Source organism: Eulemur rufifrons, chromosome 9, assembly GCF_041146395.1.
Source record: "Eulemur rufifrons isolate Redbay chromosome 9, OSU_ERuf_1, whole genome shotgun sequence".
Taxonomy (NCBI): Eukaryota; Metazoa; Chordata; class Mammalia; order Primates; family Lemuridae; genus Eulemur; species Eulemur rufifrons.
Window position 1 is genome coordinate 52,536,911 of NC_090991.1, and position 17,255 is coordinate 52,554,165.

The 17,255-nt window shown below is 60.1% G+C and overlaps 1 protein-coding gene across 3 annotated transcripts in view; it reads left to right on the forward strand.

The window, feature by feature from the left end:
- The window catches only part of SEPTIN9 (septin 9), a 164,156-nt gene that overhangs the window by 71,914 nt on the left and 74,987 nt on the right, over positions 1-17,255 (forward strand). For all 3 annotated transcript variants that reach the window (XM_069482904.1, XM_069482906.1, XM_069482905.1), the window contains one exon: positions 16,094-16,738. In XM_069482904.1, coding sequence (XP_069339005.1) covers positions 16,094-16,738 — 645 coding nt within the window. The remainder of the gene's footprint in view (positions 1-16,093; positions 16,739-17,255) is intronic.

The following is a 17,255-nucleotide window of genomic DNA, read 5'->3' on the forward strand; positions in this document are numbered from 1 at the left end:
ATTTGCCCCTAATCCAGAAAACCTGGGCTCTTGGCCTTAAACGCGCTACAGTGTCCCCTGGCCTCACAGCTCAGAAGGTCCCGTGTCCCCGGGCCGGGAGCCTGAGCCTTAGTCGTGAGCAGCGGGACCTTGTGGACTCTTGGAACAGCCTCCCTGGCGTCTCCCCCAGCCTGAGGGGGGTGCCCTCCGCACCCCCCCCTCTATCTAACTTCATAGCCTTGGGGGAACTTCTGGGTGGGGGCTGCTCCCAGAGTGCATAGAGCAGTCACCCCGGGGCTCAGGTGGGGTCCAGTGGGGGGCAAAAGGGTGAGGGCAGGGAGAAGGGGTTGTGTGTGTGACCTGAGTCTTACTTAAACTCAAAGTGGGAGATTCCTGGGAGCTGGCTTCCCCCTCCACAGGCGGCCACCCCTTCTGAGGGGCCGGGCCTCTCTGGAGCCCTTGGCAGCCTGTGCCAGGTCTTTCCTGAGGCTGTGCCTGGTCCCCAGCCCCTCACCTGCAGCCAGTGGCATGATGGGTCTTCTTGGCAGACCCTTCTAGAAGCCCTGGCTAATGGCTGTGGGGCTCCGCAGGTGGCTGTCCTGTGGGGCAGGGCATGGAGCTCCACAGGTGGCTGTCTCCTGGGGCAGGGCCTGGGGTCCTGGGCCCCAGCACCTCCTTGAGAGACCCCCTGGGAATGAGGAGGGAGCCACCTGGGCACCCCCACCCTGGCAGGTTAAGGGATGGACTAGTCTCATCTGTTTGGCTGGAAGAGAGAGAGTCCCGGGCACAGGGTGTTCGGCCCTGACGGAACCACCTCTGCTGCTCCCCCGCCCCCAGGCAGGGACCCGAAAGATGGAGATGTTTCTGGTTGCAGCGTCTCATTCTCTGTGCGGCCGGCCCCCCTCCCTGGGCGCAGGAAGCTGGCTCTGAGCTGGGACACTTGGCCCTACTTTCCACGTGGGTGGGCAGTTTCCCTGCGAGGGGTAGGCCAGGTCCCTGCCCTGTGTCCCCCAGAGACCGATATTATCTACAGCAAAAGCGGACAAGTTTTCCTGGCTCCCAGCCAGGCCTGGAGGGGCAGCTCTCTGCTGTCCTCTGCCTCCTGTCCCACATTCGAGGTCAGGGGATGGAGTGCTTTGTAAATGAGCTGGGTTTTGTTTTTTTCCTTCGGTTCAAAATAAAGTGCTGGAATCCGTCTGCTGCCCTGTCCCTAGGCCCAGACTGCACGGTGGGGAGGATGGTCCTTGGTGTCCCCCCAAGGAAGCCATCCCTGCTAGGTGCCCTGGTAGGCTAGGAAGATGGCTGGGAGTGGGAGAGGCAGTTGGCTTATTCATTTGTTTATTCAACAGTCATCTGTGGGTTCCGCTAAAGCCAGTTCTGTTCTAGGCGCTGGGGTGCAGGCATGAGCCAGGAAAGGGTAGAACCAGGAAGGCTTCCTGGAGGAAGGGCCACCTAACCAGAGACCATGGTATAAGTTTGCCAGGCAGGGCGTCGAGGGAGATGATGCTGGCCAGCTTCTCTTGCCCTTCCATCCGTCTTCCTTCCTTCTGTCCGTCTCACAGTGTTGTGCAGGCTGGAGTGCAGTGGTGCAATCATAGCTCTGTAGCCTCGAACTCCTGAGGTCAAGTGATTCTCCCGCCTCAGCCTCCCAAGTTGCTGGGACTATAGGCAGGTGCCACCATGTTCGGCTAAATTTAAATTTTTTTTTTTTTTTGGTAGAGATGAGGTCTCGCTATGTTGCCCAGGCTGGTGTTGACCTCCTGGCCTCAAGCGATCCTCCCACCTCCGCCTCCAAAGTGCTGAGAATTATGGGTGTGAGCCATTGTGCCCAACCTTCTCTTGCCATTTCTGCAGACTTGTGGGTTGTGTGGAAGATCCTTTGTGCCCACACCTGGCACAGGTGCCCTTGACAGAGGTGGGAGGTGAGGGAGAGGGCTGTTGGTGCAAGCATAGGTGTCAGGATGAAGAGGAGACTTGTCATGGGGGAAGGGGCTTGGGGACTGCCACTGTGGACCCCCCTCCACCAAGTGGGGGTGCACTCCAGCGACTTGGGAGGTGCAGGCATGCAGGTGGGAGAGCGGCACTGGATTTGTCAGGTTAGCAAGGGTGGAGCAGGCTGCAGGTCTGTAGTGGTGGCTTTCAACCCTGGGCCTCCCTCTGAAAACCTCAGAAAGGGCTGCTTTGCTTTTTTTCTAAACTACAAAAGAAACCCTTGGCTGCCGGGGCCTCTCGGAGGTGGGGTGGGGTGGGGTGGGGGTGGGGATGCTTCATTCGCACCTTTGTGGCCAGTGCTGTGCAGAGGGCGGAGGCAGAGGCGTGTCCTCTCCCTGTCTGGCACTGTCCCCAACCCCCAACTTCCCGCCCTGGAAACACTGAGATTTGGGGCAGCTGGAGGGGCACAGAATGGGGACCCTGGTGAGGGAGGAACTCTTCCCCCGGCCCTGGCTGCAGCCACAAATGTTTACATCTCTCCTAATATTTAAATGATGAATCCGGGCCCCTGCAAACAGCTGCCCTGGAGCCAGCTGTCGCCTGGCCTCCCTCCGTCCCTCCGTCCCTCAGTCTTGCATTCTTTGTCTCTGACCCAAGTCTCGGCCCTTCCAGCTGTTCCCCCTTCACTCACAGGCACCTCCTCTGACCAAGCTTTCCCTGCTATTTTTTATAACTGTTTCCTTTTGTTGCACCTACCACGTGCCAGGCCCTGGGCTGGTGCTGTACGCATGAGGTCCCTCAGTCCTCTGAGAGCCCAGCAAGGTGGACCAGGCTGCGGAGGCCCAGGCCCCGGCCCCGGCAGGGAGACCCAGGTCCCCTAGGCCCCACACCGGCATCCGTCCATCACTCCCCGCTGCCAGGACCTGCTCCCTGGCCCCTGCCTGGTGCCACCTGACGTGGGCTCATCCTCGCCTCCCCCTGGTGGGCTGGCCCCTGCCTGGGGGTGGTGGAAACCTCAGTCTGCTTGTCAGTGGCGAGTGGGGACGGCTGGGGGTCCCGAGCTGGGGTCTGACGGCTTGCCTCTGCCCAGTTCAGCCTGGCTGCTCTCCAGTTCGGTGACCACGCTGGTGAAATAGGAGTGACGAGGCCACTGGCAGGGTGGCTGGGAGGCGTGGGAGAGGGGCCGTGGGAAGGCTCAGCGCAGCGCCTAAAGTGGGCTCTCTGCTTTGGAGGCGCCTTCCGAGGCCCAGGGCAGGCACGGAGGTGGAGTGGCTCACGTCCAAACTCGCCCTGGCGCATGCTGTGACGTGGACCAGTCATTAGCCTCTCTGTGCCTCGGTTTCCCACCTGTAGAATGGGGACGAGAGCAACTCTCTGTCTTCGGTGGTTACGAGGGTCGATTGAACGTGTGGTGAGCACCCAGGAAACTGAGTCAGCTGTCACAGATTCAGCACAGCCAGCCCTGGTGAGACTCCCACTGCCTGCCAGGCGGGGTTTGAGGGGCACGAAGATGGACAAGCCTGGCTCCTGCCCCTGGGAGGGCTGCTGTGCAGCAGGGAGGAAAGTGACTGCTGCTCTCGTGCCGGCGGCTGACCCCGCGGGGAGATCTCACGGGAGGCTGGCTGGGGGCTGCCTGCCTCTCCTGCCTGCAGGACCTTGGGCAGGTTTTAGGACCTTGTGACCGATACTCCACCGCCCTGCCCCCGTCCCCTTTGTCCTCAGCAATGCCCAGTATGTGGCTGACTTCTGCACGTCCTTCCGTCTGTGACCGACCTGGGAGCTGAGCCGAGGTGGCTGAGGCTGGACATTGTCCTTGGGTGACTCGGGGAAGGTGGGGGTGGGGTGGTTTGTCTTGTGGGCTTCCTTCTCGAGGGGTTCTCAGGAGCAAGTGGTGGAGGGGAGGCCCTTGGGCCCTCGGAGGGCGAGGTCCACACCTGGCCGCCCCACACGAGCAGCCTGGGTGCCCGGGCTCACCCTGCCCTCCTGAACAGGGACCACTAAGAGTTGGGGACCAGCCATCTATTTTTAGCAAGATCTATAAATGATTATGATGAACAGTCAGGGCTGAGAATGACTGATCTGGAACCAGGGGCTTAGAACTCTCAGGGAATTTAGAGGACAAGCCCCGGAATGTGTCGGGATCTCAACCATGTAATGCTGTGTGGCGAAAGCACGCAGCACGGTGGCTGTATGAGCCTGCTCTGAACACACACGTGTGTGCACATCGGTAAAACAAGGGGAAGGGCAGTTGTCAAAATATTGGCAGTTATCTAGGTTGGGGGTTTGTAGATTTTTTTTTTTTCTTTTTTTTTCTGTGTTTTGCAGATTTTCTGCCTTGTGCCTAAATTGCTTTTATAATCAGGAAAAAAGCAATAGATGTTATTTTCAGAAGTTCATCGTCGGCTGGGCGCCATGGCTCACACATTTAATCCCAGCACATTGAGAGGCCGAGGTGGGACAGGTGTTTGAGGCCAGGAGTTTGAGACCAGCCTGAGCAAGAGTAAGACCCTGTCTCTACTAAACATAGAGAAAATTAGCTGGGCATCGTGGCGCGCACCTGTAGTCCCAGCTGCTGGGGAGACTGAGGCAGAAGGATCACTTGAGCCTGGGAGTTGGAGGCTGCTGTGAGCTGTGATGACACCACTGCCCTCCAGTCTGGGGCACAGAGCGAGACCCTGTCTCACTAAAATAAAATAAAAGTTCATTATCAAAAAGAAAAATAACTCACCCTCCCTAATCTGTCTCCCCGATTTGAGAGATGAGGAAGCAGAGGACCAGAAAGTGACCAGTTCCCTGGTCAATGGCAAAGCCAGGTGGGCTGAGGTCCTGGCTGGTTCTCTCGGGCTCCAGGTGGGTGTTGGGTGGAGCGATTGGCTTTGTCCAGAGGGGCAGGCTGCCTCCAACCACACCTGCGGGAGCTGCTGGCGGCTGCGTTTTGGGCCACAGGAATGTGGGCCAGAGCCCAGGTCCCCCACCTGGGCCCAGGAGGGTAGGCGGGCTGGCCTTCCCTGTCCACTGCTCCTGGGCCCCTCCAGCTGTGCTGCGTGTCAGAACTTGCTGGACCTAGTTGGTTCAGGAGCGAGTTCACTGGAGCTGGTGGCAGACCTCACTGGGGCCCTCGTGGGGTCATGCTGTGTCCGGGCTGGAAGGGACCTTTCCGTCTAACCCTTCCTGTTCGTCACCAGGAAACTGAGGCCAGAGGGGTCATCTGCCTGGCCCACGGTGGGGTGTGGGGTGTAGATGTCACGTGACTCCTCCATGCCATGCCCAGACAGCCCCTCTGTTCTGGGCCTCCCACACTTAACACTTGGCTGAAATCTTCCCTTTAATTAAGAATGGCCCGGCCTGAGGCCCTGTGGCCTGCAGGCTCTTTCTCTCTCCTGCCCCCAACCCCTTCCGCAGAGGGGCTTCGGCTGGTGGGCTGGGTCCCTGCGGATGCAGTGGCTCCTGGCAGTTTCCGGGTGGGCGGGGCTCGGCCCTCTTCCTGCTCAGCCTCCTCTGTAGGCCACTAGTGTCGGGGACCAGGGGCTTTACCAGCTGGGCGTAAGGTGGTGGTGACTGGCAGGCCTGGCCCTGCGTGGCCTGCAGGCAGGTCAGAGGTCAGGGGGCTGGTTGGCGGCTCTGGGTGTGGGGGTACCCAGGTCACTGAGGGTTTGGAGTTTACTGTAAACAACTCTTTCATTTTCCCTTCTCCCATAGGCCACCAGCAGGATTGAGGGGTCCTCTGTTCAAGGGGTGTGGCTGGGGGGATAATTATGTGTCCCCTGGAGCTAAGCAGGCCGGTGACTTAAGGGTTACTGACACCTGCCCAGGTGCCTCTCTGGCTTCCTCTCTTGGAAAGAAAGTCCAGGCAAAGGGAAGGCGCTTCACAGGGCCTGTTTCAGGCCGGTCACCGTCTGCGGGGCGGGGCACGGTGCCACCCGGCCTGCACAGGGATCTGCTCTCTCCTTCTGCGGGGTTTTTCCTGAAACCTTCCGTGCAGGGCAAGCGAGTGCTCAGGAGGCCCAAAGAGCCAACACAAGAGAGTAAATTGCTCGCTGCCTGGCCGCTGCGACTGGGGGCCACTGGGGCTGCACAGCTGAGCAGGACAGCTGTGAGGTGGACATTCTGGGGACAGCGTAGTTAGTCTGGGGAGGCTCCCTGGCGGAGAAGGCTGTAGGAGGTTTGGTAGAAGGCAGGAGGTGTAGCGGCAGGAACCAAGGCCGGGGTGGGTTTGCAGAGCTGCCGCACACGGTGCCAGGAACTGGGAAACGCAGTCCTGGAGGCCAGAAGTCCAAAACCACGGTGTCGGCGGGACTGGCTCCTTCTGGGGACTCTGGGGGGCGTTCTGAACCGGGCCTCCCTCCCAGCTCTTGGGGGGCCTCGCCGTGCTTGGCGCTCCTCGGCTGGCGGACACCTCTCTCCAGTTTCCATCTTCACGTGGCCCTTTCTACGTGTGTCTCTGTGTCTTCCTTTTCTGTCCCTTATGAGGACACTTGTCCTTGGCTTTAGAACTCACTGTACATCCAGCATGATCTCATCTCAAAATCCCAAATTACATCTTCAAAGACCCCATTTCCAACTAAGGTCACATTCGCAGGTACAAAGGGCTAGGACTTGGACACGTGGTTTTGGGGTCACTATCCAGCCCATGCAGCAGCTGATCTTAGGGAAGCAGCGTGTTCTGGGCTCGGGGGGAGGGGAGTCAGCGGACATCCCATGTCGTATGATCTGGAGTGGCCGTCGGCCGCCACGTCTGTGTAATGAGAGGTGGCGGGGTGCGGGGTGCCCACGTGCCACCCTCTGAGTGGCGGCTCAGGAGGCGGTGGCTCATGCGAGTGGACTGGGACCCTTTCTTCTGCACCTGCCCCTCCGGCACCCCCGTTTGTATGGCACTGAGGCAGCTGTCCCTGCCCTCACCCTGGATGAGTGTGTGCACTGGGCCAAGAGCCGGATACTTGTCACCTCTGTGGACAGAGTCCAGCACCTCACACATCTGCCATGGATTGACGTGATCCAGCCTGGCCCCCAGCCCCTACCCCATGGGCAGAGCTTCACTGCCCTTAGAGGCCGACACCGTCCCCTGGACTCCTCAGCGGCCACCCCCAGCCCCTCCTCCTGTCTGGGCTCCTGCCCTTCCCCGTGGCTCTGGGCAGCTCGAGGGGCTGGGCTGTGGACACCCCGGGCTGTGCTTGGCTCTCAGGGTGGCCCAGGAGGCCACACCCTACTCACCTAGGTTCCCAGGGATCTTCTCAAGTTCTGAGTGGGCTTCGTGCAGGTTCCCGAGGGCTTTGACGCCCCAGTAAAGTCCCAGAGCAGGAGGGCTCTGGAGAAGTCCTCGCTTAGCCCCAGCCCGGGGCTGTTAGAACAGCTGGGCAGCCCCTCTTCCAGGGGTACTGCTGCTCCCTGGCAGCCCTTCTGGAATCTTCCGTGTCCAGCTGTGGTCCTCCCACACAATAGACCCACCTCCCCCTCTGAGTTTTGTGCTGCCCCTTCTCTGACAAATTCCTCATGTCCTCGAGGATGGGGAACGAGTCCCCCCTACTCTCAGGTTCGACAGAACCCAGATTGGTTCCTGCAGGGCTCTGTGGTCACTGTGGTCTGTCCTCACCTCCAGCCCAGCTTGGCGAGTTCTGGGTCGCACCATTGCTAGCTGAGCCCCGAGCCCCTCCCTGGCCCTGGAAACAGCTGGCTCTTGGGTGCTGCTCCTACTGGAGCCTGAACCCTGCTCCCTAGGGTCACCGTCCCCTGTAATTAGGCCCCAGCTCATATTGGCCCAGCCTGGCCATCTGCTGCCTGCCTGCAGGCCACAGCACAGAGCCTGTGATTAATGAAGGCTCCACCTGGGCCAAGTGGCCCCTGGTGTTAGGGTTTTCTTTCTTTCTTTTTTTTTTTTTTTGCATTTTTAAGTGCTTTTAACATTTTCCCCAATAGACAGTGGGGTGAGGGAGGAGGAGAGGTGGTTTCTCTGCCGGCAGATCAGGGATGGCCACCACCTGTGTGCAGGGCCGGGGCTGGGGACAGGGAAGGGAGACTAGGAAGCTGGACCCTCACGCTCACGTCCCAGGCAGCTCTGTCTGGCGCTGTAGAGCAGACACTGGCTGACACCTTCTTCAGGGTCTCCCATCCTGGTCCCGGTCCCCACCGAGCTAACCGTCATGCAGGGAAGGACCAGGCGGGCACAGGCGCCCTGCTGCAGGCGGGGCAGCATTCACGGAACCTCAGGATCTGGGAAAAGGCGTGTTTGGGGGAGCAGTTGTGGAACATTCTGGGCTGGTTGGAGGGTGGGGGCAGAGAGGAAGAGCAAGAGACGGGTTGACAAGGTGGCCGGGACCCGTTTCTTGGGCGAGGGGCTGTGTCAGACCTGGAGCCAGCAGCTCGTTTCTCTCTCCCCAGAAACAGAGAGCGGATGGACAGGGCCCCATGGCTGTCTGGGGCCGCCGAAAGGGGGTGGGTGGATTAAAGCTCAGAGAGCCTCAACCATTTGGACCCTGTCACCTTTGAGGCCCTCGGAGCTGCCGCTTGTGGTTTCGGTTTTTGAAGTCAGTCACCTCCCAGGGGCTGCCTCCTGCCTTCTGGGCTGCTGCTTATCAGGGGACCTTTGACCCGAGGAGACCTGAAAGGTTATCTGATCCTCCCCCTACCCTGAGGCAGGCCACACCTAGACCCTCCTGCCCAGCCTGCACCTGGTCCAGTGCACTTCTGCTCAGCCTTCGGGGAGTCTCACCAAGCCAGGCTGGTGGCCCCCCTGAGCCGTATCTGCTCCACATCTCGTCCCTACTGCTCGAGCCCGTTTCCCCTTGTTCGGCGCCCAGTGGCGCCGGCCAACAGCTGGCTTCGCCGAGCAGGGAGAACAAGACCAGTGCATCCCAACCGCTTGTGCCAGATGTGCTCATGTTCCCATAACTCTAATTTAGTAAAGGAAAAAGGAAGCCCAGCGTCCTTGCAGCTGCCAGAACCCAGGCTCGAGGCAGGTGGCTGGAGCCAGCACAGAGAGGGCCTTCTTCCTGGGACAGTGATCCCGGAGGCTGGGTGGGCTTTCAAAGAAGAGGACCCAAGGCCCCAGGAACGGTGGCTTCCTCAGGAGCATTTACCGTGGTCCTGGCTCTGTTCTGTGTAAAGAGAGATTTCTTGAAGCAGAAGCCGCTGCATGGCCGTCCAGTGGTGCCTGTCTTGGCTGCAAGGTGTCATCCCTTGACCCCTCTCTGATGGGACATAGTACCTGCCCCAGGTAGGGTGACGATATAACTTGCTGTCCCATTGGGAACACTCAGGAGTGACAGGGGCGCCTCGCATGATTACAGTGGGGAAATAGGGATGAGCTGGGACCATCCCAGGAGGGCCGGACGTGTGGGCACCCGACCCAGGGTAAACGTGCAGGAAGTTCTGTGACTGGCTGGGGCCACACAGCAGAAGGGACGTCGGGGCCCAGTGTGAGCTGGTGGCCACAGCAGTGAGGGGCCAGACTCCTTCCTGCCAGGCTGGCCCAACTCCAGGGCACCTGTGTCCCCTTCAGGCAAATCGGTGGCTGGAAGTGGCTTCAGAGTTGACAGACACTTGGGAAGTTGAAGGGGACGGCCCAGCGGCTGCGGCAGGCTCAGGACCTGCTCCCCTGTGTCTCCTGTGTTCTGTTGGTGTGTTCCTTTCCTGCACCCTCCACAAAGTGCCGCAACGTGGGGCCTTACGACAGTGGAATGTGTTCTCTCACCGTCCTGGAGCCTCGAGAGACAGTCTGTCCCTTGCCTCTTCCAGGATCAGGCTTCTGTCTCCGCCCCCACCTGCTCCACGGGTCCCCGTGTCTTTCTCCTTGTCTGTCTTTTCTAAGGACGCTCAGCACTGGATTTGGGCCCACCCTAAATCCAGGGTGATCTCATCTCGGTAGAGCCCTTTTCCAAATAAGATCACGATCACAGCTTCCAGGAGTTAGGACTTGGACGTGTCATTTTGAGGGACACTCTTCAGCCCGCTACGTCTGGCAAACCCTGAGTTCCACCCCCATCCATGGAAAAAGCATCTTCGTGAAACCGGCCCCTGGTGCCAAAAAGGTTGGGGACCGCTGCCATAGCAGATTCCGGAGCCCTCTCTTTTCCCTTCTGGAGGGATGAGGGTGTGTAGCTACGCTGCTTGGGAGGTTGTTAGAGCGCTTTACCCAGGGAGAAACTAACATAACAAAGTGGGGGAATGAGAGAAGTCCCGGAATTCGAGGGCCAGCTGTTGATGGCAGCTGCCACTGGGCTGCCCGTCCCTTTGTGTCCTGCCTTGGGGACCGAGAGTTGCAGTGCTATGTTTCTGGAAGCAATGCTGGAGGCTGCCATGCCCCATAGCTGGGAGGATTGTCCCCTTGCAGCATGTGAAGGGGGGGCTTGTTTATTTCTCTTGGCCTCAACTGGGAATCCTACCGTGGGCACAGCATGGGGCAGGCACAGGGCAGACCTGCTCATTCTCACGTCCTCGTTCCAGAGTGGGCTGGGCCTCCTGGGAGGGGTGTGCCCATGGCGTTCAGGCCCAGGGGCACCAGAGTCAGAGGGAAAGAAACCTCCTTCTAACACCTGAAGCAGACAGTCATCAGAATAGATCAGATGGGGCAGGGGTGACCTCACACCCTGCCCTGGGTGCCAGGGATGCCGTGGCGAGTTCCAGGTTCTCAGGGACACCAGCCGGGGCTCGGTGGGGATGGTGCAGCCTTTCCTCCCCGTCCGGGAGGCACAGGGCAGCCCCTTGGTAAGACAGTGCTGGCCCTTGAAGTGCAGGCCTTGACCCTGCAGGTGGTCAGAGGCGGGAGCAGGGGCCGTGTGCACAATGTCCGCAAGCCTCAGGCCTTGGTCACTGGGCCACGTGCAGATAAGCCCAGGGTGACTGGCAGCCCTCGGCCACCACGCGGGCCTCACCATCCAAGTGGGAGCCCTCGGCACCAATGACGGTTCTTAGGCTGCTCTGGCCGCTGTGGCCCAGCCAGGCCTGGCCTTGGGAGGGGACACAGAGGGGAGGGGGCGCCGAGGAGAGGGCTTTGAGTGGTGGGTACCAGCACCCTGTTCTCTCCTCGCCAAACCTCTGGGGGAGGTTTGAGATGTCTGGCTGTGGCTCTCCAAGGAGGGAGAGCTTCCTCCACCTTTATTTGGACTTTGCCGATAAACGTGGTTCTGATTCTCTGTTGGGAGCTAGGGTGGCCTCAGCTGACAGCGCTGCTTCCTGACCTGTCTTTGCAGGCTCCGCGGCCCCACTGCGCCTATTTTTAAGTCCTTCCTTTTGGACTGTTTCGCTTCCTGAGAACCCCCCCCCACCCCCCCCACCCCCGTCCACATCCTCCTCCACATCCTGGGCCGTCCCCCACCTGCCCCAGTAGCCATCAGAAGCAGATTCTGGGACAGGGATGCAGGAGGGGACCCCGGGGATCCTCGAGCGTGGGAATGAGACTGGGAGGGATGGCAGCCAATAAAAGGTGCATCCTCAAGCTCATCGTGACCCCAGGCACCTGGTGCTCAGCCCCCCTGTGCAGCACGGGGAGCCGGCAGACCTTGTCCCCAGGGTCATCCTGCTCGCCTGGGCTGGGCGGAGGGAGCTGGGTGCTTACACTCCAGTTGTTGGCACAGGGCTGCAGTGTCAGCTCCTCCCTGCCTTCCTGGGCGTGGGCATCAGGTGGCCACCAGGAAAGGCTTTGGGCAGGGAGGCAGATTCAGGCCTGATTGACGGCAAGGCCAGGGTAGCCTCAGCCCAGCGAGGTGACCTGCACCTGGTGCGCTTAATGCTTATAGCAGGTGACAGGTGAGGGTGCTGAGGCTCAGAGAAGTTTCCTGCGGTCATGTCACTCCTGTTGGGTCTCCTGCTCTCAGCCCTAAATACAGAGCACAGCAGGCCCCCCGCGTCCGGCTGGCACTCCAACCGGGGGCCGTCCTTCAGCTCCTCAAAGGCACAAGGCCCTTTGCTCCCGCCTCCCAAGTGCCGGATAAGTAGGAGGGTGAAGGACTCCTCCCAGCCGGAGCCCGCTCTGCGAGTCCTGAGGCCCACCCGACCGCCCTGTCCCCCACTGCAGAGAGCGGGGACCTGTGTGCCAAGGCCGGGTCCCCGCAGGAGAGTGGGAACAGAGGGGCTGTCCAGCCGAGCGCACGGGGGGCGTGTTCACAGGCTCTGTGGTCCTGCGGGTCGTGCAGAGTTACCTGCCAGCTGGGGCTTTCCTGTGGCCTTTCCCTGCAGGCTCAGGCCGGGGAACTGGGAGATGCCTCCCTACTTCCTGGCACCACCTCTCCGGGTACCCTGACCCCTGACCCTGGCTCACAGGTGGCCACCATTTGTTCAGAGACAGAACTTGCTTTGCGGTTGCTTGGAAGAGATTCAGTTTGACCAGAGCTAACGTGCCTGGAGCCTGGGCTCAGAATTTGACCCTGCACTGGGCAGTGGCCACATTGTTCCCTGCTGGGGGCGCTGCACGTGCCTCGGTCTCTAGCATTTCTTTGCATGACATTTGTCCTAGGCTGGAGCAGGGCTGTGTGGCTCGCCTGGGATCCCCTCCCCAGACCGTGGTACACACCAGGAAGTGCTCGATCTGGTTTCAGGAGCTGGGAGCAGTTTGCCGAGGGGGCAGCCTGCGGTCAGAGCTGGGCCCTTAACAATGGTCCCTTGTGCACACGGCACATTCCTCCCTAAACAGGCCCAGATCCAGGCTGCTCCTGCTTCAACCCCAACCCCGCATGGTCACGAACAGGAAGGTTTGCATCTGGAGGGAGGCCCGTTCTGCCTCTGTGTAGCCGCTGAGAACGTAGGTGCTTGAAGACAGGAGAGGCCCAGAGACGCTTTCCTGGGAGTGGGGAGGGACTGGTGTGCAGTTGCTCATACCTTCCAGCTTGTTGGAGCAAGGCACATTTTTACAAAAGTGTCAATTGTTTTATTCCCTGAAAACATGAAGGGACCCACATTTGGCACAGGAATCTCGAAACAAGGCGGGAAATTTCGTGTAATACAACACCCACTGCTGTTCCGTGCAGAGCGTGTGTGTGCGTGCAAACCGCACATGTGTGTATGAAATGGAATTAGGATCATTGTACGCATCTTGTATCCTGCTATTTTTGCTTAATATTCTCAGCATTTCTCATCTGCAAAAATGTGATTTTGATGACAACGCAGGTCTTTGGCACATGGGTTTAGAAAATCTACGTAAACCTGGATGGTGTCCAGTGTTTGTGATTTTAATGCTGCTGCAAACATCCCGGTACATAAATCTTTCCATACTTCTGACGCCCCCGTCGGGGTGGTGGCGGGATCTTCACGTTGGGAAGGGAGGGGTGGCTGTGCGTGTGAGTGCAGGACCCGGGGCGTAGTTTTAGGACGCTGATGGGGGAGGAGATGCCGGAGGACCCTGTCCTGCCTGCCTCGTGACAAGTGTCTCCTGAGGTTTCCCGGCTGGGTGCTACTCATGGCGTCCTCCCTGGGGAGGCATTTGCACAGGGGGCGTCCTTCGCAGAGCCTGCCTTGGAATATGGTCGTGTTCATTGCCAAATATTCCCGTGTACGTCGAGAGTGATGTTATTCCCCTGACGACTTCTCCAGCCATCTGGGTTTTCTGTGTGACTCCAGAAAAGGGAAAAGGAGGCAGCTCTGGCTCCTCTACACGCCTACGAGCAGCTCTGGACTGGGGCCGGGTGGAGGGTGGCGACAGCGCTAGCGGAAGGGGCCCTCGACCACCCTGCAGCCCGGAGGCTTCATCTGTCCGGTGGTCCTGTGCGAGTGTCCTGGGGCTGCTGGCGCAAATTGCTGGAAACAGGGTGGCTTAACAACATCCATTTATTCTCCCACAGTTCTGAGGCCAGAAGTCTGAGATCGAGGTGTGGGCCGGGCCGTGCTCCCTCGGAAGGCTCCAGAGGAGGGTCCTTCCTTGTCTCTGCCAGCTTCTGGTGGATGCAGGCATTCCGGGGCTCTGGGCGGCATCAGTCTCTGCCTCTGTTGTCACCTGGCCACCTTGTCCATGTCTCAAATCTCCCCGTGCCTTTTTCTTATAAGGACACGTGTGATTGGATTTAGAGCCATCCTAAATCCAGGGTGGTCTCATCTCGGGATCCTTAACTTGATTCCATCTGCAAAGACCTTTTTTCTAAATGGGCTCACATTCACAGATTCTCAGCATTAGGACTTGGACACATCTTTTGGGGGGACACCATTAGACCCATTACCGAACCTCAGAGGGAAGTGACACCTCTTGGGCTGAAATGGGGTGAAGACTGGGGGATTCCCTGCTGTGGAGGCTCATTCTGTGGGGCCTTTGGGGCTCCGTGCTAAGGTTACAAGCTGAGATCCAGCCTTTTGTGAGTTTTCTAGAAGCACCTGAGGCCTGGTGCAGGGATGGGATGATGGAGTAGGGGACGTCTGGCTCTGTTCCCAGGGAGCCCAGACTCCCTGGCACAGGGTCCTGCTGCCCTGTGGCCATTACCACCTGGAGGTCGCTGGCTGGGCCCACAGGCCATGCAGCCTCGGATGAGATTTTGTTTCATTGTACAGTGTTTGTTTTGCTGTGTGTCAGCGTTTAAAAACCAGGAGATAGCATATAAAAATCCATATTTCTAGACCGTCTTGTGAAGTCAGAAGCTCTGGCCGCGTTGGGCCGGTGTTCCTGCAGGGCCGTGATGGAGCCAGGCGACAGGTGCCTCCCTGCGACTCAGAGACGTGGCGGGTGATGATGCTGGAGGTCCCTGGATCCACGCGGCTCCCTACCGGGCCACATTTACAGCCCCTGCCTGGCCTCTGGGGACCGTTGAGTCCAGCAATCCAGGATTTTGTCCTTTTGTGTCCACCAAGAAGGAGGGGTGCTCAGAGATGGGTCCCCACAGGAGCACCATGCCTGGGAAGCTGGTGGTAGAGGGGCCAGGGATCAGGGGCTAGGCCTCCCCTGCCTCTCCCCTCCCCAGCACTTAAGGGCACAGATGTCCCCGGCCACCCACCCACCAGCCACTCACACCCTCTGGTCTTCTAAAGGGAGGTGCATGGCGAAGAGGTGGGAGCTGTGTTTGCATCTGGAGGAAAGGAGACCAGAGTGGGGGTGCGGAGCACAGTCCTGGACAGCTGTTGTGGGGGCTGGGCACCAGCTGTCCCTCTGCCCTGTGGGCAGGGGAGGAAGTGGTGGTGTCCCTTGGGATCCCGGGCTCTGGGGGCTCTGGTGAGGCAGGGAGGGGCTGGGGGAGGTCCAGGGAAGAGCTGGGGAATGTTCCTGCCACGTGGGCCCCTTCCCGCCTGGTCCCTGTAACCCGGAGCAGCTGGCTCTCATTTGGACTGTGGTTGCAGGAACTGTGGGGGTGGCAGTCTCTCGGGCACTGTCCCCACTGCCTCCGAGGGAGCAGACCCCGGTGGAGAGGGCAGGATGGCTGGGTGGAAACGCCGGGCCGCAGGCTGGAGTCGGGTGGTTGTGTCCTCATATGAGCCGGTGGTGTCGCCTGGGGAAAATGCAGGGGGGCGGGAGGACTGAGAAAGTGGGTGCGCGTAGACTCTGCCGGGCAGCTGGACCACCAAGTGGCTGGAACTGTGGGCTTTGGCGTCAGACGGATGGATCGTCTGGCCCTGCATCTGACTCTCTGTGCCGTCGGGCCCATTGCTCAGGCGCCCCCTGGCTCGGTTTCCCCTTCTGTACCAGGGGATAGGAGCAGGGTTACAGCAGAGTAAATGTGACACGGTAAGCCCAGCGCTGTGCCCGTGGTGAAGGGTCCCGTGTCAGCTGCAGGTGTCGGGATTCACGTGATGTTGTTCCTGTCCTGGTTCTGATTGGCTGTGGGGTTTGGTCATTGTTACTGGGGTGTGTCCCCCACTGCTGCTGCTGCTGGTGTTTGTCTGGGTGTGTGCCTTGGGTGGGGGTGAGGGGGAGTAAAGAAAGTCATGGCAAGAAGGAGATCAAGGCCCCTCATGAACCAGGACATTCTATATGGACGTAGCTGGAGGAGGGGCTGTGTGGTTTGCTCGTGGCCCTGGCAAGATGGAAGGGGTCATGCCCGCCATGCTCCGGCCTGTGTCCCTGTCCCCCAGAACTCTTGGCTCTTGGAGCCTCTGCAGGTAACCTAGAATGGAGCTGTCCCTTTTTCTTGTTGAGAGGTGAAGGATGAGAAGTCCCCCGGGGCCTTGCCCCAGCGTCCCAGCCGGCTGCCCTTCTCTGCTGTCGTTAGCAGGAAACACGCCGCATGTTCTGCAGCCGTCCACTCACCACCCACATCCTCCTTTCTTTATTTTTCAGCCTTGAAAAGATCTTTTGAGGTCGAGGAGGTTGAGACACCCAACTCCACCCCACCCCGGAGGGTCCAGACGCCGCTGCTCCGGACCACTGTGGCCAGCTCCACCCAGAAATTCCAGGACCTGGGCGTGAAGAACCCCGAGCCTGCGGCCCGCCATGTAGACTCCCTGAGCCAGCGCTCCCCCAAGGCTGCCCTGCGGAGGGTGGAGCTCCCGGGGCCCAAGGCGGCCGAGCCTGTGTCGCGGCGCACGGAGCTGTCCATCGACATCTCGTCCAAGCAGGTGGAGGGCGCCGGGGCCACCGGGCCATCCCGGTTCGGCCTCAAGAGGGCCGAAGTGCTGGGCCACAAGACACCGGAGCCGGCCCCTCGCAGGACGGAGATCACCATTGTCAAGCCCCAGGAGTCAGCTCACCGGAGGATGGAGCCCCCCGCCTCCAAGATCCCCGAGGTGCCTGCCGCCCCCACCGCAGACGCAGTCCCCAAGAGGGTGGAGATCCAGGTGCCCAAGACAGCCGAGGCGCCCGCTGCCCCCAACCCGCCCCAAACCCTGGAGAATTCAGAGCCCACCCCCTTGTCTCAGCTGCAGAGCAGGCTGGAGCCCAGGGCCCAGCCCCCCATGGCCGAGGCCCCACCCCGGAGCCAGGAGGGTGAGTCGCTGAGCAGCAGTAATCTTGGGGAGTCGGCGGGGGTTGGGGGGGGCGTTGCTTTATTGTGGAGTCTCGGGAAGAAGCTGGGTGTGGGTGGGGGATATGTCCACGGAGACCAAGAAAGACCAGAATATGTGGGGTGGGGTCCAAAGACTCAGGGGACGTGGCTGTGGCTCTCTCTGTCCACTGGGGACGCTCTAAGTTGCCACAAGTGGGACTTGAATGACACTTTGGAAAGAATCTGGCTTGCAAGGAGAGAGACCCTTTATTGGTCTATGTTGGCCATGGTGGCCTCTGTGCTGTGTGGCCCCGGACAGCGCCAGCCTGCGAGGCTGGGCGGGTGAGGAGCTGTGCAGGAACTGGGTGGGCTCGTGCGGGGGCGCAGGACGGGGTGGGGCGGAGACCCTCGCACAGGCTCACGCATGCCAGTGGCTCCTGCTCAGGGTGAATTGCAGGCTGCCTGGAAGTGCCCAGCAGAGGCCAAGGACCTGGGGACAGGGAGGAGGGGACTTGTGCC